General features: G+C 48.0%; 1 protein-coding gene across 1 annotated transcript in view; it reads left to right on the forward strand.

Moving 5' to 3' along the window:
• The first annotated feature begins 2,363 nt into the window (after positions 1 to 2,363).
• Positions 2,364 to 22,043, forward strand: part of LOC140109580 (arf-GAP with GTPase, ANK repeat and PH domain-containing protein 3-like) — a 78,735-nt gene continuing 59,055 nt past the window's right edge. The window contains exons 1-2 of the mRNA XM_072132087.1: positions 2,364 to 2,494; positions 2,591 to 2,718. Of these exons, the coding sequence (XP_071988188.1) occupies positions 2,704 to 2,718 (15 nt within the window). The 5' untranslated portion in view covers positions 2,364 to 2,494; positions 2,591 to 2,703. The remainder of the gene's footprint in view (positions 2,495 to 2,590; positions 2,719 to 22,043) is intronic.

The following is a 22,043-nucleotide window of genomic DNA, read 5'->3' on the forward strand; positions in this document are numbered from 1 at the left end:
AGTCCTCCTCACAGGAGCTCCACCTGCTTATTAGTCCTCCTCACAGGGGCTCCGCCTGCTGATTAGTCCTCCTCACAGGGGCTCCACCTGCTGATTAGTCCTCCTCCTCACAGGGGCTCCGCCTGCTGATTAGTCCTCCTCCTCACAGGGGCTCCGCCTGCTGATTAGTCCTCCTCCTCACAGGGGCTCCGCCTGCTGATTAGTCCTCCTCACAGGAGCTCCACCTGCTTATTAGTCCTCCTCACAGGGGCTCCGCCTGCTGATTAGTCCTCCTCCTCACAGGGGCTCCGCCTGCTGATTAGTCCTCCTCCTCACAGGGGCTCCGCCTGCTGATTAGTCCTCCTCCTCACAGGGGCTCCACCTGCTGATTAGTCCTCCTCCTCACAGGGGCTCCGCCTGCTGATTAGTCCTCCTCCTCGCAGGGGCTCCGCCTGCTGATTAGTCCTCCTCCTCGCAGGGGCTCCACCTGTGATTAGTCCTCCTCCTCACAGGGGCTCCGCCTGCTGATTAGTCCTCCTCCTCACAGGGGCTCCACCTGCTGATTAGTCCTCCTACTCGCAGGGGCTCCGCCTGCTGATTAGTCCTCCTCCTCGCAGGGGCTCCGCCTGCTGATTAGTCCTCCTCCTCGCAGGGGCTCCACCTGTGATTAGTCCTCCTACTCGCAGGGGCTTCACCTGTGATTAGTCCTCCTACTCGCAGGGGCTCCGCCTGCTGATTAGTCCTCCTCACAGGGGCTCCGCCTGCTGATTAGTCCTCCTCACAGGGGCTCCGCCTGCTGATTAGTCCTCCTCACAGGGGCTTCGCCTGCTGATTAGTCCTCCTCCTCGCAGGGGCTCCTCCTGTGATTAGTCCTCCTCGCAGGGGCTCCGCCTGCTGATTAGTCCTCCTCACAGGGGCTTCACCTGCTGATTAGTCCTCCTCCTCACAGGGGCTCCGCCTGCTGATTAGTCCTCCTCCTCGCAGGGGCTCCGCCTGCTGATTAGTCCTCCTCACAGGGGCTCCGCCTGCTGATTAGTCCTCCTCACAGGGGCTTCACCTGCTGATTAGTCCTCCTCCTCGCAGGGGCTCCGCCTGCTGATTAGTCCTCCTCCTCGCAGGGGCTCCGCCTGCTGATTAGTCCTCCTCCTCGCAGGGGCTCCGCCTGCTGATTAGTCCTCCTCCTCGCAGGGGCTCCGCCTGCTGATTAGTCCTCCTCCTCGCAGGGGCTCCGCCTGCTGATTAGTCCTCCTCCTCGCAGGGGCTCCGCCTGCTGATTAGTCCTCCTCCTCGCAGGGGCTCCGCCTGCTGATTAGTCCTCCTCCTCGCAGGGGCTCCACCTGTGATTGGTCCTCCTCCTCACAGGGGCTCCGCCTGCTGATTAGTCCTCCTCACAGGGGCTCCGCCTGCTGATTAGTCCTCCTCACAGGGGCTTCGCCTGCCGATTAGTCCTCCTCCTCACAGGGGCTTCACCTGCTGATTAGTCCTCCTCCTCGCAGGGGCTCCGCCTGCTGATTAGTCCTCCTCCTCGCAGGGGCTCCGCCTGCTGATTAGTCCTCCTCCTCGCAGGGGCTCCGCCTGCTGATTGGTCCTCCTCCTCGCAGGGGCTCCGCCTGCTGATTAGTCCTCCTCCTCGCAGGGGCTCCGCCTGCTGATTAGTCCTCCTCACAGGGGCTTCACCTGCTGATTAGTCCTCCTCCTCGCAGGGGCTCCGCCTGCTGATTAGTCCTCCTCCTCGCAGGGGCTCCGCCTGCTGATTAGTCCTCCTCCTCGCAGGGGCTCCGCCTGCTGATTAGTCCTCCTCCTCACAGGGGCTCCGCCTGCTGATTAGTCCTCCTCCTCGCAGGGGCTCCGCCTGCTGATTAGTCCTCCTCCTCGCAGGGGCTCCGCCTGCTGATTAGTCCTCCTCACAGGGGCTTCACCTGCTGATTAGTCCTCCTCACAGGGGCTCCGCCTGCTGATTAGTCCTCCTCCTCGCAGGGGCTCCGCCTGCTGATTAGTCCTCCTCCTCGCAGGGGCTCCGCCTGCTGATTGGTCCTCCTCCTCGCAGGGGCTCCGCCTGCTGATTGGTCCTCCTCCTCGCAGGGGCTCCGCCTGCTGATTAGTCCTCCTCCTCGCAGGGGCTCCGCCTGCTGATTAGTCCTCCTCACAGGGGCTTCACCTGCTGATTAGTCCTCCTCCTCGCAGGGGCTCCGCCTGCTGATTAGTCCTCCTCCTCGCAGGGGCTCCGCCTGTGATTGGTCCTCCTCCTCGCAGGGGCTCCACCTGTGGTCTTGTGGTAGGATTCCCCTGCCCCGGGCCGCTGGTCGTACGTCTGATGGGATGTTGATTCTGTGGGGGATGGTGGATCACTCTCATCCTCTTCTTCATCCTCTCCTTCTAGATGCCATCAGTGCCACCAATCCCCGTGTCATCGATGACTCCCGGGCACGGAAACTCTCCAATGACCTGAAGCGCTGCACCTACTACGAGACGTGTGCCACGTATGGGCTGAACGTGGAGCGCGTCTTCCAGGACGGTGAGCGGAGGAGTCGTGGGTCATCAGACCCCCCATCCCTGGTGTGCAGTCTCATTAACATATTTCTCCTCCCCTTCCATGTCATTGGCTGTTCAGTGGCCCAGAAGGTGGTGGCGATCCGCAAGAAGCAGCAGCTTTCCATTGGTCCATGCAAGTCTCTGCCCAATTCTCCGAGCCATTCCTCCGTCTCTGCTGCCACCATCCCGTCCATGCACGTAAATCAGGTAAGTCACCTAGTACAGTATAGAGCATGGTGCACAGGCTGTGTAGTAGTACAGTATAGAGCATGGTGCACAGGCTGTGTAGTAGTAGTACAGTATAGAGCATGGTGCACAGGCTGTGTAGTAGTACAGTATAGAGCACGGTGCACAGGCTGTGTAGTAGCAGTACAGTATAGAGCATGGTGCACAGGCTGTGTAGTAGTAGTACAGTATAGAGCACGGTGCACAGGCTGTGTAGTAGTAGTAGTAGTACAGTATAGAGCATGGTGCACAGGCTGTGTAGTAGTAGTAGTACAGTATAGAGCATGGTGCACAGGCTGTGTAGTAGTAGTAGTACAGTATAGAGCATGGTGCACAGGCTGTGTAGTAGCAGTACAGTATAGAGCATGGTGCACAGGCTGTGTAGTAGTAGTACAGTATAGAGCACGGTGCACAGGCTGTGTAGTAGTAGTAGTAGTACAGTATAGAGCATGGTGCACAGGCTGTGTAGTAGTAGTAGTACAGTATAGAGCATGGTGCACAGGCTGTGTAGTAGTAGTAGTACAGTATAGAGCATGGTGCACAGGCTGTGTAGTAGTAGTACAGTATAGAGCATGGTGCACAGGCTGTGTAGTAGTACAGTATAGAGCATGGTGCACAGGCTGTGTAGTAGTAGTACAGTATAGAGCATGGTGCACAGGCTGTGTAGTAGTAGTACAGTGTAGAGCATGGTGCACAGGCTGTGTAGTAGTAGTACAGTGTAGAGCATGGTGCACAGGCTGTGTAGTAGTAGTAGTAGTACAGTATAGAGCATGGTGCACAGGCTGTGTAGTAGTAGTACAGTGTAGAGCATGGTGCACAGGCTGTGTAGTAGTAGTAGTACAGTATAGAGCATGGTGCACAGGCTGTGTAGTAGTAGTACAGTATAGAGCATGGTGCACAGGCTGTGTAGTAGTAGTACAGTATAGAGCATGGTGCACAGGCTGTGTAGTAGTAGTACAGTATAGAGCATGGTGCACAGGCTGTGTAGTAGTAGCAGTGCAGTGTAGAGCATGGTGCACAGGCTGTGTAGTAGTAGTAGTAGTACAGTATAGAGCATGGTGCACAGGCTGTGTAGTAGTAGTACAGTGTAGAGCATGGTGCACAGGCTGTGTAGTAGTAGTAGTACAGTATAGAGCATGGTGCACAGGCTGTGTAGTAGTACAGTATAGAGCATGGTGCACAGGCTGTGTAGTAGTACAGTATAGAGCATGGTGCACAGGCTGTGTAGTAGCAGTGCAGTGTAGAGCATGGTGCACAGGCTGTGTAGTAGTAGTACAGTATAGAGCATGGTGCACAGGCTGTGTAGTAGTAGTAGTACAGTATAGAGCATGGTGCACAGGCTGTGTAGTAGCAGTACAGTATAGAGCATGGTGCACAGGCTGTGTAGTAGTAGTAGTAGTAGTACAGTATAGAGCATGGTGCACAGGCTGTGTAGTAGTAGTAGTACAGTATAGAGCATGGTGCACAGGCTGTGTAGTAGTAGTACAGTATAGAGCATGGTGCACAGGCTGTGTAGTAGTACAGTATAGAGCATGGTGCACAGGCTGTGTAGTAGTAGTACAGTATAGAGCATGGTGCACAGGCTGTGTAGTAGTAGTACAGTGTAGAGCATGGTGCACAGGCTGTGTAGTAGTAGTACAGTGTAGAGCATGGTGCACAGGCTGTGTAGTAGTAGTAGTAGTACAGTATAGAGCATGGTGCACAGGCTGTGTAGTAGTAGTACAGTGTAGAGCATGGTGCACAGGCTGTGTAGTAGTAGTAGTACAGTATAGAGCATGGTGCACAGGCTGTGTAGTAGTAGTACAGTATAGAGCATGGTGCACAGGCTGTGTAGTAGTAGTACAGTATAGAGCATGGTGCACAGGCTGTGTAGTAGTAGTACAGTATAGAGCATGGTGCACAGGCTGTGTAGTAGTAGCAGTGCAGTGTAGAGCATGGTGCACAGGCTGTGTAGTAGTAGTAGTAGTACAGTATAGAGCATGGTGCACAGGCTGTGTAGTAGTAGTACAGTGTAGAGCATGGTGCACAGGCTGTGTAGTAGTAGTAGTACAGTATAGAGCATGGTGCACAGGCTGTGTAGTAGTACAGTATAGAGCATGGTGCACAGGCTGTGTAGTAGTACAGTATAGAGCATGGTGCACAGGCTGTGTAGTAGCAGTACAGTATAGAGCATGGTGCACAGGCTGTGTAGTAGTACAGTATAGAGCATGGTGCACAGGCTGTGTAGTAGTAGTACAGTATAGAGCATGGTGCACAGGCTGTGTAGTCGTAGTAGTACAGTATAGAGCATGGTGCACAGGCCGTGTAGTAGTACAGTATAGAGCATGGTGCACAGGCTGTGTAGTAGTAGTACAGTATAGACCATGGTGCACAGGCTGTGTAGTAGTAGTAGTACAGTATAGAGCATGGTGCACAGGCTGTGTAGTAGTAGTAGTACAGTATAGAGCATGGTGCACAGGCTGTGTAGTAGTAGTAGTACAGTATAGAGCATGGTGCACAGGCTGTGTAGTAGTAGTAGTACAGTATAGAGCATGGTGCACAGGCTGTGTAGTAGTACAGTATAGAGCATGGTGCACAGGCTGTGTAGTAGTAGTAGTACAGTATAGAGCATGGTGCACAGGCTGTGTAGTAGTAGTAGTACAGTATAGAGCATGGTGCACAGGCTGCGTAGTAGTACAGTATAGAGCATGGTGCACAGGCTGTGTAGTAGTAGTAGTACAGTATAGAGCATGGTGCACAGGCTGTGTAGTAGTAGTAGTACAGTATAGAGCATGGTGCACAGGCTGTGTAGTAGTAGTACAGTATAGAGCATGGTGCACAGGCTGTGTAGTAGTAGTACAGTATAGAGCATGGTGCACAGGCTGTGTAGTAGTAGCAGTGCAGTATAGAGCATGGTGCACAGGCTGTGTAGTAGTAGTACAGTATAGAGCATGGTGCACAGGCTGTGTAGTAGTACAGTATAGAGCATGGTGCACAGGCTGTGTAGTAGTAGTAGTACAGTATAGAGCATGGTGCACAGGCTGTGTAGTAGTAGTACAGTATAGAGCATGGTGCACAGGCTGTGTAGTAGTAGTAGTACAGTATAGAGCATGGTGCACAGGCTGTGTAGTAGTACAGTATAGATCATGGTGCACAGGCTGTGTAGTAGTAGTACAGTATAGAGCATGGTGCACAGGCTGTGTAGTAGCAGTACAGTATAGAGCATGGTGCACAGGCTGTGTAGTAGTAGTAGTACAGTATAGAGCATGGTGCACAGGCTGTGTAGTAGTAGTAGTACAGTATAGAGCACGGTGCACAGGCTGTGTAGTAGTAGTAGTACAGTATAGACCATGGTGCACAGGCTGTGTAGTAGTAGCAGTGCAGTATAGAGCATGGTGCACAGGCTGTGTAGTAGTAGTACAGTATAGAGCATGGTGCACAGGCCGTGTAGTAGTACAGTATAGAGCATGGTGCACAGGCTGTGTAGTAGTACAGTATAGAGCATGGTGCACAGGCTGTGTAGTAGTAGTAGTACAGTATAGAGCATGGTGCACAGGCTGTGTAGTAGTAGTAGTACAGTATAGAGCATGGTGCACAGGCTGTGTAGTAGTAGTACAGTATAGAGCACGGTGCACAGGCTGTGTAGTAGTAGTACAGTATAGAGCATGGTGCACAGGCTGTGTAGTAGTAGTAGTACAGTATAGAGCATGGTGCACAGGCTGTGTAGTAGTTGTACAGTATAGAGCATGGTGCACAGGCTGTGTAGTAGTAGTACAGTATAGAGCATGGTGCACAGGCTGTGTAGTAGTACAGTATAGAGCATGGTGCACAGGCTGTGTAGTAGTAGTACAGTATAGAGCATGGTGCACAGGCTGTGTAGTAGTAGTACAGTATAGAGCATGGTGCACAGGCTGTGTAGTAGTAGTAGTACAGTATAGAGCATGGTGCACAGGCTGTGTAGTAGTAGTAGTACAGTATAGAGCATGGTGCACAGGCTGTGTAGTAGTAGTACAGTATAGAGCATGGTGCACAGGCTGTGTAGTAGTAGTAGTACAGTATAGAGCATGGTGCACAGGCTGTGTAGTAGTAGTACAGTATAGAGCATGGTGCACAGGCTGTGTAGTAGTAGTACAGTATAGAGCATGGTGCACAGGCTGTGTAGTAGTAGTACAGTATAGAGCATGGTGCACAGGCTGTGTAGTAGTAGTAGTACAGTGTAGAGCATGGTGCACAGGCTGTGTAGTAGTAGTAGTACAGTGTAGAGCATGGTGCACAGGCTGTGTAGTAGTAGTAGTACAGTATAGAGCATGGTGCACAGGCTGTGTAGTAGTAGTACAGTATAGAGCATGGTGCACAGGCTGTGTAGTAGTAGTACAGTATAGAGCATGGTGCACAGGCTGTGTAGTAGTAGTAGTAGTACAGTATAGAGCATGGTGCACAGGCTGTGTAGTAGTAGTAGTAGTACAGTATAGAGCATGGTGCACAGGCTGTGTAGTAGTACAGTATAGAGCATGGTGCACAGGCTGTGTAGTAGTAGTAGTAGTACAGTATAGAGCATGGTGCACAGGCTGTGTAGTATTGGTAGTACAGTATAGAGCATGGTGCACAGGCTGTGTAGTAGTAGTAGTACAGTATAGAGCATGGTGCACAGGCTGTGTAGTAGTACAGTATAGAGCATGGTGCACAGGCTGTGTAGTAGTAGTAGTACAGTATAGAGCATGGTGCACAGGCTGTGTAGTAGTAGTACAGTATAGAGCATGGTGCACAGGCTGTGTAGTAGTAGTAGTACAGTATAGAGCATGGTGCACAGGCTGTGTAGTAGTAGTAGTACAGTATAGAGCATGGTGCACAGGCTGTGTAGTAGTACAGTATAGAGCATGGTGCACAGGCTGTGTAGTAGTACAGTATAGAGCATGGTGCACAGGCTGTGTAGTAGTAGTACAGTATAGAGCATGGTGCACAGGCTGTGTAGTAGTAGTAGTACAGTATAGAGCATGGTGCACAGGCTGTGTAGTAGTAGTAGTACAGTATAGAGCATGGTGCACAGGCTGTGTAGTAGTAGTACAGTATAGAGCATGGTGCACAGGCTGTGTAGTAGTAGTACAGTATAGAGCATGGTGCACAGGCTGTGTAGTAGTAGTACAGTATAGAGCACGGTGCACAGGCTGTGTAGTAGTAGTAGTAGTACAGTATAGAGCATGGTGCACAGGCTGTGTAGTAGTAGTAGTACAGTATAGAGCATGGTGCACAGGCTGTGTAGTAGTAGTAGTACAGTATAGAGCATGGTGCACAGGCTGTGTAGTAGTAGTACAGTATAGAGCATGGTGCACAGGCTGTGTAGTAGTAGTAGTACAGTATAGAGCATGGTGCACAGGCTGTGTAGTAGTAGTACAGTATAGAGCATGGTGCACAGGCTGTGTAGTAGTAGTAGTACAGTATAGAGCATGGTGCACAGGCTGTGTAGTAGTAGTACAGTATAGAGCATGGTGCACAGGCTATGTAGTAGTAGTAGTACAGTATAGAGCATGGTGCACAGGCTGTGTAGTAGTAGTAGTACAGTATAGAGCATGGTGCACAGGCTGTGTAGTAGTAGTACAGTATAGAGGATGGTGCACAGGCTGTGTAGTAGTACAGTATAGAGCATGGTGCACAGGCTGTGTAGTAGTAGTAGTAGTAGTACAGTATAGAGCATGGTGCACAGGCTGTGTAGCAGTAGTACAGTATAGAGCATGGTGCACAGGCTGTGTAGTAGTACAGTATAGAGCATGGTGCACAGGCTGTGTAGTAGTAGTACAGTATAGAGCATGGTGCACAGGCTGTGTAGTAGTAGTACAGTATAGAGCATGGTGCACAGGCTGTGTAGTAGTACAGTATAGAGCATGGTGCACAGGCTGTGTAGTAGTAGTAGTACAGTATAGAGCATGGTGCACAGGCTGTGTAGTAGTACAGTATAGAGCATGGTGCACAGGCTGTGTAGTAGTAGTAGTACAGTATAGAGCATGGTGCACAGGCTGTGTAGTAGTAGTACAATATAGAGCATGGTGCACAGGCTGTGTAGTAGTAGTAGTAGTACAGTATAGAGCATGGTGCACAGGCTGTGTAGTAGTAGTAGTACAGTATAGAGCACGGTGCACAGGCTGTGTAGTAGTAGTAGTACAGTATAGAGCATGGTGCACAGGCTGTGTAGTAGTAGTAGTAGTACAGTATAGAGCATGGTGCACAGGCTGTGTAGTAGTAGTAGTACAGTATAGAGCATGGTGCACAGGCTGTGTAGTAGTAGTAGTACAGTATAGAGCATGGTGCACAGGCTGTGTAGTAGTAGTAGTACAGTATAGAGCATGGTGCACAGGCTGTGTAGTAGTAGTACAGTATAGAGCATGGTGCACAGGCTGTGTAGTAGTAGTAGTACAGTATAGAGCATGGTGCACAGGCTGTGTAGTAGTAGTAGTACAGTATAGAGCATGGTGCACAGGCTGTGTAGTAGTACAGTATAGAGCATGGTGCACAGGCTTTGTAGTAGTAGCAGTACAGTATAGAGCATGGTGCACAGGCTGTGTAGTAGTAGTACAGTATAGAGCACGGTGCACAGGCTGTGTAGTAGTAGTAGTACAGTATAGAGCATGGTGCACAGGCTGTGTAGTAGTAGTACAGTATAGAGCATGGTGCACAGGCTGTGTAGTAGTAGTAGTACAGTATAGAGCATGGTGCACAGGCTGTGTAGTAGTAGTACAGTATAGAGCATGGTGCACAGGCTGTGTAGTAGTAGTAGTACAGTATAGAGCATGGTGCACAGGCTGTGTAGTAGTAGCAGTGCAGTGTAGAGCATGGTGCACAGGCTGTGTAGTAGTACAGTATAGAGCATGGTGCACAGGCTGTGTAGTAGTAGTACAGTATAGAGCATGGTGCACAGGCTGTGTAGTAGTAGTACAGTATAGAGCATGGTGCACAGGCTGTGTAGTAGTAGTAGTACAGTATAGAGCATGGTGCACAGGCTGTGTAGTAGTAGTACAGTATAGAGCATGGTGCACAGGCTGTGTAGTAGTAGTAGTACAGTATAGAGCATGGTGCACAGGCTGTGTAGTAGTAGTACAGTATAGAGCATGGTGCACAGGCTGTGTAGTAGTAGTACAATATAGAGCATGGTGCACAGGCTGTGTAGTAGTAGTACAGTATAGAGCATGGTGCACAGGCTGTGTAGTAGTAGCAGTACAGTATAGAGCATGGTGCACAGGCTGTGTAGTAGTAGTAGTACAGTATAGAGCATGGTGCACAGGCTGTGTAGTAGTAGTAGTACTACAGTATAGAGCATGGTGCACAGGCTGTGTAGTAGTAGTACAGTATAGAGCATGGTGCACAGGCTGTGTAGTAGTACAGTATAGAGCATGGTGCACAGGCTGTGTAGTAGTACAGTATAGAGCATGGTGCACAGGCTGTGTAGTAGTACAGTATAGAGCATGGTGCACAGGCTGTGTAGTAGTACAGTATAGAGCATGGTGCACAGGCTGTGTAGTAGTAGTACAGTATAGAGCATGGTGCACAGGCTGTGTAGTAGTAGCAGTGCAGTGTAGAGCATGGTGCACAGGCTGTGTAGTAGTAGTACAGTATAGAGCATGGTGCACAGGCTGTGTAGTAGTAGCAGTGCAGTGTAGAGCATGGTGCACAGGCTGTGTAGTAGTAGTACAGTATAGAGCATGGTGCACAGGCTGTGTAGTAGTAGTAGTACAGTATAGAGCATGGTGCACAGGCTGTGTAGTAGTAGTACAGTATAGACCATGGTGCACAGGCTGTGTAGTAGTAGTAGTAGTACAGTATAGACCATGGTGCACAGGCTGTGTAGTAGTAGTAGTACAGTATAGAGCATGGTGCACAGGCTGTGTAGTAGTAGTAGTACAGTATAGAGCACGGTGCACAGGCTGTGTAGTAGTAGTACAGTATAGAGCATGGTGCACAGGCTGTGTAGTAGTAGTACAGTATAGAGCATGGTGCACAGGCTGTGTAGTAGTAGTAGTACAGTATAGAGCATGGTGCACAGGCTGTGTAGTAGTAGTAGTACAGTATAGAGCATGGTGCACAGGCTGTGTAGTAGTAGTACAGTATAGAGCATGGTGCACAGGCTGTGTAGTAGTAGTAGTAGTAGTACAGTATAGAGCATGGTGCACAGGCTGTGTAGTAGTAGTACAGTATAGAGCACGGTGCACAGGCTGTGTAGTAGTAGTACAGTATAGAGCATGGTGCACAGGCTGTGTAGTAGTAGTAGTACAGTATAGAGCATGGTGCACAGGCTGTGTAGTAGTAGTAGTAGTACAGTATAGAGCATGGTGCACAGGCTGTGTAGTAGTAGTAGTACAGTATAGAGCATGGTGCACAGGCTGTGTAGTAGTAGTAGTACAGTATAGAGCATGGTGCACAGGCTGTGTAGTAGTACAGTATAGAGCATGGTGCACAGGCTGTGTAGTAGTAGTAGTACAGTATAGAGCATGGTGCACAGGCTGTGTAGTAGTAGTACAGTATAGAGCATGGTGCACAGGCTGTGTAGTAGTAGTAGTACAGTATAGAGCATGGTGCACAGGCTGTGTAGTAGTAGTAGTACAGTATAGAGCATGGTGCACAGGCTGTGTAGTAGTAGTACAGTATAGAGCATGGTGCACAGGCTGTGTAGTAGTAGTAGTACAGTATAGAGCACGGTGCACAGGCTGTGTAGTAGTAGTAGTAGTACAGTATAGAGCATGGTGCACAGGCTGTGTAGTAGTAGTAGTAGTACAGTATAGAGCATGGTGCACAGGCTGTGTAGTAGTAGTAGTAGTAGTAGTACAGTATAGAGCACGGTGCACAGGCTGTGTAGTAGTAGTACAGTATAGAGCACGATGCACAGGCTGTGTAGTAGTAGTAGTACAGTATAGAGCATGGTGCACAGGCTGTGTAGTAGTAGTAGTAGTACAGTATAGAGCATGGTGCACAGGCTGTGTAGTAGTAGTAGTAGTAGTACAGTATAGAGCACGGTGCACAGGCTGTGTAGTAGTAGTAGTACAGTATAGAGCATGGTGCACAGGCTGTGTAGTAGTAGTACAGTATAGAGCATGGTGCACAGGCTGTGTAGTAGTAGTACAGTATAGAGCATGGTGCACAGGCTGTGTAGTAGTAGTACAGTATAGAGCATGGTGCACAGGCTGTGTAGTAGTAGTAGTACAGTATAGAGCATGGTGCACAGGCTGTGTAGTAGTAGTACAGTGTAGAGCATGGTGCACAGGCTGTGTAGTAGTAGTAGTACAGTATAGAGCACGGTGCACAGGCTGTGTAGTAGTAGTAGTAGTACAGTATAGAGCATGGTGCACAGGCTGTGTAGTAGTAGTAGTAGTACAGTATAGAGCACGGTGCACAGGCTGTGTAGTAGTAGTAGTAGTAGTACAGTATAGAGCATGGTGCACAGGCTGTGTAGTAGTAGTACAATATAGAGCATGGTGCACAGGCTGTGTAGTAGTAGTAGTAGTACAGTATAGAGCATGGTGCACAGGCTGTGTAGTAGTAGTAGTACAGTATAGAGCATGGTGCACAGGCTGTGTAGTAGTAGTAGTACAGTATAGAGCATGGTGCACAGGCTGTGTAGTAGTACAGTATAGAGCATGGTGCACAGGCTGTGTAGTAGTAGTAGTACAGTATAGAGCATGGTGCACAGGCTGTGTAGTAGTAGTACAGTATAGAGCATGGTGCACAGGCTGTGTAGTAGTAGTAGTACAGTATAGAGCATGGTGCACAGGCTGTGTAGTAGTAGTAGTACAGTATAGAGCATGGTGCACAGGCTGTGTAGTAGTAGTACAGTATAGAGCATGGTGCACAGGCTGTGTAGTAGTAGTAGTACAGTATAGAGCACGGTGCACAGGCTGTGTAGTAGTAGTAGTAGTACAGTATAGAGCATGGTGCACAGGCTGTGTAGTAGTAGTAGTAGTACAGTATAGAGCATGGTGCACAGGCTGTGTAGTAGTAGTAGTAGTAGTAGTACAGTATAGAGCACGGTGCACAGGCTGTGTAGTAGTAGTACAGTATAGAGCACGATGCACAGGCTGTGTAGTAGTAGTAGTACAGTATAGAGCATGGTGCACAGGCTGTGTAGTAGTAGTAGTAGTACAGTATAGAGCATGGTGCACAGGCTGTGTAGTAGTAGTAGTAGTAGTACAGTATAGAGCACGGTGCACAGGCTGTGTAGTAGTAGTAGTACAGTATAGAGCATGGTGCACAGGCTGTGTAGTAGTAGTACAATATAGAGCATGGTGCACAGGCTGTGTAGTAGTAGTAGTAGTACAGTATAGAGCATGGTGCACAGGCTGTGTAGTAGTAGTAGTACAGTATAGAGCACGGTGCACAGGCTGTGTAGTAGTAGTAGTACAGTATAGAGCATGGTGCACAGGCTGTGTAGTAGTAGTAGTAGTACAGTATAGAGCATGGTGCACAGGCTGTGTAGTAGTAGTAGTAGTAGTACAGTATAGAGCATGGTGCACAGGCTGTGTAGTAGTAGTAGTACAGTATAGAGCATGGTGCACAGGCTGTGTAGTAGTAGTAGTACAGTATAGAGCATGGTGCACAGGCTGTGTAGTAGTAGTACAGTATAGAGCATGGTGCACAGGCTGTGTAGTAGTAGTAGTACAGTATAGAGCATGGTGCACAGGCTGTGTAGTAGTAGTACAGTATAGAGCATGGTGCACAGGCTGTGTAGTAGTAGTAGTACAGTATAGAGCATGGTGCACAGGCTGTGTAGTAGTAGTACAGTATAGAGCATGGTGCACAGGCTGTGTAGTAGTAGTAGTACAGTATAGAGCATGGTGCACAGGCTGTGTAGTAGTAGTACAGTATAGAGCATGGTGCACAGGCTGTGTAGTAGTAGTACAATATAGAGCATGGTGCACAGGCTGTGTAGTAGTAGTACAGTATAGAGCATGGTGCACAGGCTGTGTAGTAGTAGCAGTACAGTATAGAGCATGGTGCACAGGCTGTGTAGTAGTAGTAGTACAGTATAGAGCATGGTGCACAGGCTGTGTAGTAGTAGTAGTACTACAGTATAGAGCATGGTGCACAGGCTGTGTAGTAGTAGTACAGTATAGAGCATGGTGCACAGGCTGTGTAGTAGTACAGTATAGAGCATGGTGCACAGGCTGTGTAGTAGTACAGTATAGAGCATGGTGCACAGGCTGTGTAGTAGTACAGTATAGAGCATGGTGCACAGGCTGTGTAGTAGTACAGTATAGAGCATGGTGCACAGGCTGTGTAGTAGTACAGTATAGAGCATGGTGCACAGGCTGTGTAGTAGTAGTACAGTATAGAGCATGGTGCACAGGCTGTGTAGTAGTAGCAGTGCAGTGTAGAGCATGGTGCACAGGCTGTGTAGTAGTAGTAGTACAGTATAGAGCATGGTGCACAGGCTGTGTAGTAGTAGCAGTGCAGTGTAGAGCATGGTGCACAGGCTGTGTAGTAGTAGTACAGTATAGAGCATGGTGCACAGGCTGTGTAGTAGTAGTAGTAGTACAGTATAGAGCATGGTGCACAGGCTGTGTAGTAGTAGTAGTAGTACAGTATAGAGCATGGTGCACAGGCTGTGTAGTAGTAGTAGTAGTACAGTATAGAGCATGGTGCACAGGCTGTGTAGTAGTAGTACAGTATAGAGCATGGTGCACAGGCTGTGTAGTAGTAGTAGTACAGTATAGACCATGGTGCACAGGCTGTGTAGTAGTAGTAGTAGTACAGTATAGACCATGGTGCACAGGCTGTGTAGTAGTAGTAGTACAGTATAGAGCATGGTGCACAGGCTGTGTAGTAGTAGTAGTAGTACAGTATAGACCATGGTGCACAGGCTGTGTAGTAGTAGTAGTACAGTATAGAGCATGGTGCACAGGCTGTGTAGTAGTAGTAGTACAGTATAGAGCACGGTGCACAGGCTGTGTAGTAGTAGTACAGTATAGAGCATGGTGCACAGGCTGTGTAGTAGTAGTACAGTATAGAGCATGGTGCACAGGCTGTGTAGTAGTAGTAGTACAGTATAGAGCATGGTGCACAGGCTGTGTAGTAGTAGTACAGTATAGAGCATGGTGCACAGGCTGTGTAGTAGTAGTACAGTATAGAGCATGGTGCACAGGCTGTGTAGTAGTAGTACAGTATAGAGCATGGTGCACAGGCTGTGTAGTAGTAGTAGTAGTACAGTATAGACCATGGTGCACAGGCTGTGTAGTAGTAGTAGTACAGTATAGAGCATGGTGCACAGGCTGTGTAGTAGTAGTAGTACAGTATAGAGCACGGTGCACAGGCTGTGTAGTAGTAGTACAGTATAGAGCATGGTGCACAGGCTGTGTAGTAGTAGTACAGTATAGAGCATGGTGCACAGGCTGTGTAGTAGTAGTAGTACAGTATAGAGCATGGTGCACAGGCTGTGTAGTAGTAGTAGTACAGTATAGAGCATGGTGCACAGGCTGTGTAGTAGTAGTAGTACAGTATAGAGCATGGTGCACAGGCTGTGTAGTAGTAGTAGTAGTACAGTATAGAGCATGGTGCACAGGCTGTGTAGTAGTAGTAGTACAGTATAGAGCATGGTGCACAGGCTGTGTAGTAGTAGTAGTACAGTATAGAGCATGGTGCACAGGCTGTGTAGTAGTACAGTATAGAGCATGGTGCACAGGCTGTGTAGTAGTAGTAGTACAGTATAGAGCATGGTGCACAGGCTGTGTAGTAGTAGTACAGTATAGAGCATGGTGCACAGGCTGTGTAGTAGTACAGTATAGAGCATGGTGCACAGGCCGTGTAGTAGTACAGTATAGAGCATGGTGCACAGGCTGTGTAGTAGTAGTACAGTATAGAGCATGGTGCACAGGCTGTGTAGTAGTAGTAGTACAGTATAGAGCATGGTGCACAGGCTGTGTAGTAGTAGTACAGTATAGAGCATGGTGCACAGGCTGTGTAGTAGTAGTAGTACAGTATAGAGCACGGTGCACAGGCTGTGTAGTAGTAGTAGTAGTACAGTATAGAGCATGGTGCACAGGCTGTGTAGTAGTAGTAGTAGTACAGTATAGAGCATGGTGCACAGGCTGTGTAGTAGTAGTAGTAGTAGTAGTACAGTATAGAGCACGGTGCACAGGCTGTGTAGTAGTAGTAGTAGTAGTAGTACAGTATAGAGCACGGTGCACAGGCTGTGTAGTAGTAGCAGTACAGTATAGAGCATGGTGCACAGGCTGTGTAGTAGTAGCAGTACAGTATAGAGCATGGTGCACAGGCTGTGTAGTAGTAGTACAGTATAGAGCATGGTGCACAGGCTGTGTAGTAGTAGCAGTACAGTATAGAGCATGGTGCACAGGCTGTGTAGTAGTAGTACAGTATAGAGCACGATGCACAGGCTGTGTAGTAGTAGTAGTACAGTATAGAGCATGGTGCACAGGCTGTGTAGTAGTAGTAGTAGTACAGTATAGAGCATGGTGCACAGGCTGTGTAGTAGTAGTAGTAGTAGTACAGTATAGAGCACGGTGCACAGGCTGTGTAGTAGTAGTAGTACAGTATAGAGCATGGTGCACAGGCTGTGTAGTAGTAGTACAATATAGAGCATGGTGCACAGGCTGTGTAGTAGTAGTAGTAGTACAGTATAGAGCATGGTGCACAGGCTGTGTAGTAGTAGTAGTACAGTATAGAGCACGGTGCACAGGCTGTGTAGTAGTAGTAGTACAGTATAGAGCATGGTGCACAGGCTGTGTAGTAGTAGTAGTAGTACAGTATAGAGCATGGTGCACAGGCTGTGTAGTAGTAGTAGTAGTAGTACAGTATAGAGCATGGTGCACAGGCTGTGTAGTAGTAGTAGTACAGTATAGAGCATGGTGCACAGGCTGTGTAGTAGTAGTAGTACAGTATAGAGCATGGTGCACAGGCTGTGTAGTAGTAGTACAGTATAGAGCATGGTGCACAGGCTGTGTAGTAGTAGTAGTACAGTATAGAGCATGGTGCACAGGCTGTGTAGTAGTAGTACAGTATAGAGCATGGTGCACAGGCTGTGTAGTAGTAGTAGTACAGTATAGAGCATGGTGCACAGGCTGTGTAGTAGTAGTACAGTATAGAGCATGGTGCACAGGCTGTGTAGTAGTACAGTATAGAGCATGGTGCACAGGCTGTGTAGTAGTACAGTATAGAGCATGGTGCACAGGCTGTGTAGTAGTACAGTATAGAGCATGGTGCACAGGCTGTGTAGTAGTAGTACAGTATAGAGCATGGTGCACAGGCTGTGTAGTAGTAGCAGTGCAGTGTAGAGCATGGTGCACAGGCTGTGTAGTAGTAGTAGTACAGTATAGAGCATGGTGCACAGGCTGTGTAGTAGTAGCAGTGCAGTGTAGAGCATGGTGCACAGGCTGTGTAGTAGTAGTACAGTATAGAGCATGGTGCACAGGCTGTGTAGTAGTAGTAGTAGTACAGTATAGAGCATGGTGCACAGGCTGTGTAGTAGTAGTAGTAGTACAGTATAGAGCATGGTGCACAGGCTGTGTAGTAGTAGTAGTAGTACAGTATAGAGCATGGTGCACAGGCTGTGTAGTAGTAGTACAGTATAGAGCATGGTGCACAGGCTGTGTAGTAGTAGTAGTACAGTATAGACCATGGTGCACAGGCTGTGTAGTAGTAGTAGTAGTACAGTATAGACCATGGTGCACAGGCTGTGTAGTAGTAGTAGTACAGTATAGAGCATGGTGCACAGGCTGTGTAGTAGTAGTAGTAGTACAGTATAGACCATGGTGCACAGGCTGTGTAGTAGTAGTAGTACAGTATAGAGCATGGTGCACAGGCTGTGTAGTAGTAGTAGTACAGTATAGAGCACGGTGCACAGGCTGTGTAGTAGTAGTACAGTATAGAGCATGGTGCACAGGCTGTGTAGTAGTAGTACAGTATAGAGCATGGTGCACAGGCTGTGTAGTAGTAGTAGTACAGTATAGAGCATGGTGCACAGGCTGTGTAGTAGTAGTACAGTATAGAGCATGGTGCACAGGCTGTGTAGTAGTAGTACAGTATAGAGCATGGTGCACAGGCTGTGTAGTAGTAGTACAGTATAGAGCATGGTGCACAGGCTGTGTAGTAGTAGTAGTAGTACAGTATAGACCATGGTGCACAGGCTGTGTAGTAGTAGTAGTACAGTATAGAGCATGGTGCACAGGCTGTGTAGTAGTAGTAGTACAGTATAGAGCACGGTGCACAGGCTGTGTAGTAGTAGTACAGTATAGAGCATGGTGCACAGGCTGTGTAGTAGTAGTACAGTATAGAGCATGGTGCACAGGCTGTGTAGTAGTAGTAGTACAGTATAGAGCATGGTGCACAGGCTGTGTAGTAGTAGTAGTACAGTATAGAGCATGGTGCACAGGCTGTGTAGTAGTAGTAGTACAGTATAGAGCATGGTGCACAGGCTGTGTAGTAGTAGTAGTAGTACAGTATAGAGCATGGTGCACAGGCTGTGTAGTAGTAGTAGTACAGTATAGAGCATGGTGCACAGGCTGTGTAGTAGTAGTAGTACAGTATAGAGCATGGTGCACAGGCTGTGTAGTAGTACAGTATAGAGCATGGTGCACAGGCTGTGTAGTAGTAGTAGTACAGTATAGAGCATGGTGCACAGGCTGTGTAGTAGTAGTACAGTATAGAGCATGGTGCACAGGCTGTGTAGTAGTACAGTATAGAGCATGGTGCACAGGCCGTGTAGTAGTACAGTATAGAGCATGGTGCACAGGCTGTGTAGTAGTAGTACAGTATAGAGCATGGTGCACAGGCTGTGTAGTAGTAGTAGTACAGTATAGAGCATGGTGCACAGGCTGTGTAGTAGTAGTACAGTATAGAGCATGGTGCACAGGCTGTGTAGTAGTAGTAGTACAGTATAGAGCACGGTGCACAGGCTGTGTAGTAGTAGTAGTAGTACAGTATAGAGCATGGTGCACAGGCTGTGTAGTAGTAGTAGTAGTACAGTATAGAGCATGGTGCACAGGCTGTGTAGTAGTAGTAGTAGTAGTAGTACAGTATAGAGCACGGTGCACAGGCTGTGTAGTAGTAGTAGTAGTAGTAGTACAGTATAGAGCACGGTGCACAGGCTGTGTAGTAGTAGCAGTACAGTATAGAGCATGGTGCACAGGCTGTGTAGTAGTAGCAGTACAGTATAGAGCATGGTGCACAGGCTGTGTAGTAGTAGTACAGTATAGAGCATGGTGCACAGGCTGTGTAGTAGTAGCAGTACAGTATAGAGCATGGTGCACAGGCTGTGTAGTAGTAGTACAGTATAGAGCACGATGCACAGGCTGTGTAGTAGTAGTAGTACAGTATAGAGCATGGTGCACAGGCTGTGTAGTAGTAGTAGTAGTACAGTATAGAGCATGGTGCACAGGCTGTGTAGTAGTAGTAGTAGTAGTACAGTATAGAGCACGGTGCACAGGCTGTGTAGTAGTAGTAGTACAGTATAGAGCATGGTGCACAGGCTGTGTAGTAGTAGTACAATATAGAGCATGGTGCACAGGCTGTGTAGTAGTAGTAGTAGTACAGTATAGAGCATGGTGCACAGGCTGTGTAGTAGTAGTAGTACAGTATAGAGCACGGTGCACAGGCTGTGTAGTAGTAGTAGTACAGTATAGAGCATGGTGCACAGGCTGTGTAGTAGTAGTAGTAGTACAGTATAGAGCATGGTGCACAGGCTGTGTAGTAGTAGTAGTAGTAGTACAGTATAGAGCATGGTGCACAGGCTGTGTAGTAGTAGTAGTACAGTATAGAGCATGGTGCACAGGCTGTGTAGTAGTAGTAGTACAGTATAGAGCATGGTGCACAGGCTGTGTAGTAGTAGTACAGTATAGAGCATGGTGCACAGGCTGTGTAGTAGTAGTAGTACAGTATAGAGCATGGTGCACAGGCTGTGTAGTAGTAGTACAGTATAGAGCATGGTGCACAGGCTGTGTAGTAGTAGTAGTACAGTATAGAGCATGGTGCACAGGCTGTGTAGTAGTAGTACAGTATAGAGCATGGTGCACAGGCTGTGTAGTAGTAGTAGTACAGTATAGAGCATGGTGCACAGGCTGTGTAGTAGTAGTACAGTATAGAGCATGGTGCACAGGCTGTGTAGTAGTAGTACAATATAGAGCATGGTGCACAGGCTGTGTAGTAGTAGTACAGTATAGAGCATGGTGCACAGGCTGTGTAGTAGTAGCAGTACAGTATAGAGCATGGTGCACAGGCTGTGTAGTAGTAGTAGTACAGTATAGAGCATGGTGCACAGGCTGTGTAGTAGTAGTAGTACTACAGTATAGAGCATGGTGCACAGGCTGTGTAGTAGTAGTACAGTATAGAGCATGGTGCACAGGCTGTGTAGTAGTACAGTATAGAGCATGGTGCACAGGCTGTGTAGTAGTACAGTATAGAGCATGGTGCACAGGCTGTGTAGTAGTACAGTATAGAGCATGGTGCACAGGCTGTGTAGTAGTACAGTATAGAGCATGGTGCACAGGCTGTGTAGTAGTACAGTATAGAGCATGGTGCACAGGCTGTGTAGTAGTAGTACAGTATAGAGCATGGTGCACAGGCTGTGTAGTAGTAGCAGTGCAGTGTAGAGCATGGTGCACAGGCTGTGTAGTAGTAGTAGTACAGTATAGAGCATGGTGCACAGGCTGTGTAGTAGTAGCAGTGCAGTGTAGAGCATGGTGCACAGGCTGTGTAGTAGTAGTACAGTATAGAGCATGGTGCACAGGCTGTGTAGTAGTAGTAGTACAGTATAGAGCATGGTGCACAGGCTGTGTAGTAGTAGTAGTAGTACAGTATAGAGCATGGTGCACAGGCTGTGTAGTAGTAGTAGTAGTACAGTATAGAGCATGGTGCACAGGCTGTGTAGTAGTAGTACAGTATAGAGCATGGTGCACAGGCTGTGTAGTAGTAGTAGTACAGTATAGACCATGGTGCACAGGCTGTGTAGTAGTAGTAGTAGTACAGTATAGACCATGGTGCACAGGCTGTGTAGTAGTAGTAGTACAGTATAGAGCATGGTGCACAGGCTGTGTAGTAGTAGTAGTACAGTATAGACCATGGTGCACAGGCTGTGTAGTAGTAGTAGTAGTAGTAGTACAGTATAGACCATGGTGCACAGGCTGTGTAGTAGTAGTAGTACAGTATAGAGCATGGTGCACAGGCTGTGTAGTAGTAGTAGTACAGTATAGAGCACGGTGCACAGGCTGTGTAGTAGTAGTACAGTATAGAGCATGGTGCACAGGCTGTGTAGTAGTAGTACAGTATAGAGCATGGTGCACAGGCTGTGTAGTAGTAGTAGTACAGTATAGAGCATGGTGCACAGGCTGTGTAGTAGTAGTACAGTATAGAGCATGGTGCACAGGCTGTGTAGTAGTAGTACAGTATAGAGCATGGTGCACAGGCTGTGTAGTAGTAGTACAGTATAGAGCATGGTGCACAGGCTGTGTAGTAGTAGTAGTAGTACAGTATAGACCATGGTGCACAGGCTGTGTAGTAGTAGTAGTACAGTATAGAGCATGGTGCACAGGCTGTGTAGTAGTAGTAGTACAGTATAGAGCACGGTGCACAGGCTGTGTAGTAGTAGTACAGTATAGAGCATGGTGCACAGGCTGTGTAGTAGTAGTACAGTATAGAGCATGGTGCACAGGCTGTGTAGTAGTAGTAGTACAGTATAGAGCATGGTGCACAGGCTGTGTAGTAGTAGTAGTACAGTATAGAGCATGGTGCACAGGCTGTGTAGTAGTAGTAGTACAGTATAGAGCATGGTGCACAGGCTGTGTAGTAGTAGTAGTAGTACAGTATAGAGCATGGTGCACAGGCTGTGTAGTAGTAGTAGTACAGTATAGAGCATGGTGCACAGGCTGTGTAGTAGTAGTAGTACAGTATAGAGCATGGTGCACAGGCTGTGTAGTAGTACAGTATAGAGCATGGTGCACAGGCTGTGTAGTAGTAGTAGTACAGTATAGAGCATGGTGCACAGGCTGTGTAGTAGTAGTACAGTATAGAGCATGGTGCACAGGCTGTGTAGTAGTACAGTATAGAGCATGGTGCACAGGCCGTGTAGTAGTACAGTATAGAGCATGGTGCACAGGCTGTGTAGTAGTAGTACAGTATAGAGCATGGTGCACAGGCTGTGTAGTAGTAGTAGTACAGTATAGAGCATGGTGCACAGGCTGTGTAGTAGTAGTACAGTATAGAGCATGGTGCACAGGCTGTGTAGTAGTAGTAGTACAGTATAGAGCACGGTGCACAGGCTGTGTAGTAGTAGTAGTAGTAGTACAGTATAGAGCATGGTGCACAGGCTGTGTAGTAGTAGTAGTAGTACAGTATAGAGCATG

Source organism: Engystomops pustulosus, unplaced genomic scaffold, assembly GCF_040894005.1.
Source record: "Engystomops pustulosus unplaced genomic scaffold, aEngPut4.maternal MAT_SCAFFOLD_221, whole genome shotgun sequence".
Classification (NCBI taxonomy): domain Eukaryota; kingdom Metazoa; phylum Chordata; class Amphibia; order Anura; family Leptodactylidae; genus Engystomops; species Engystomops pustulosus.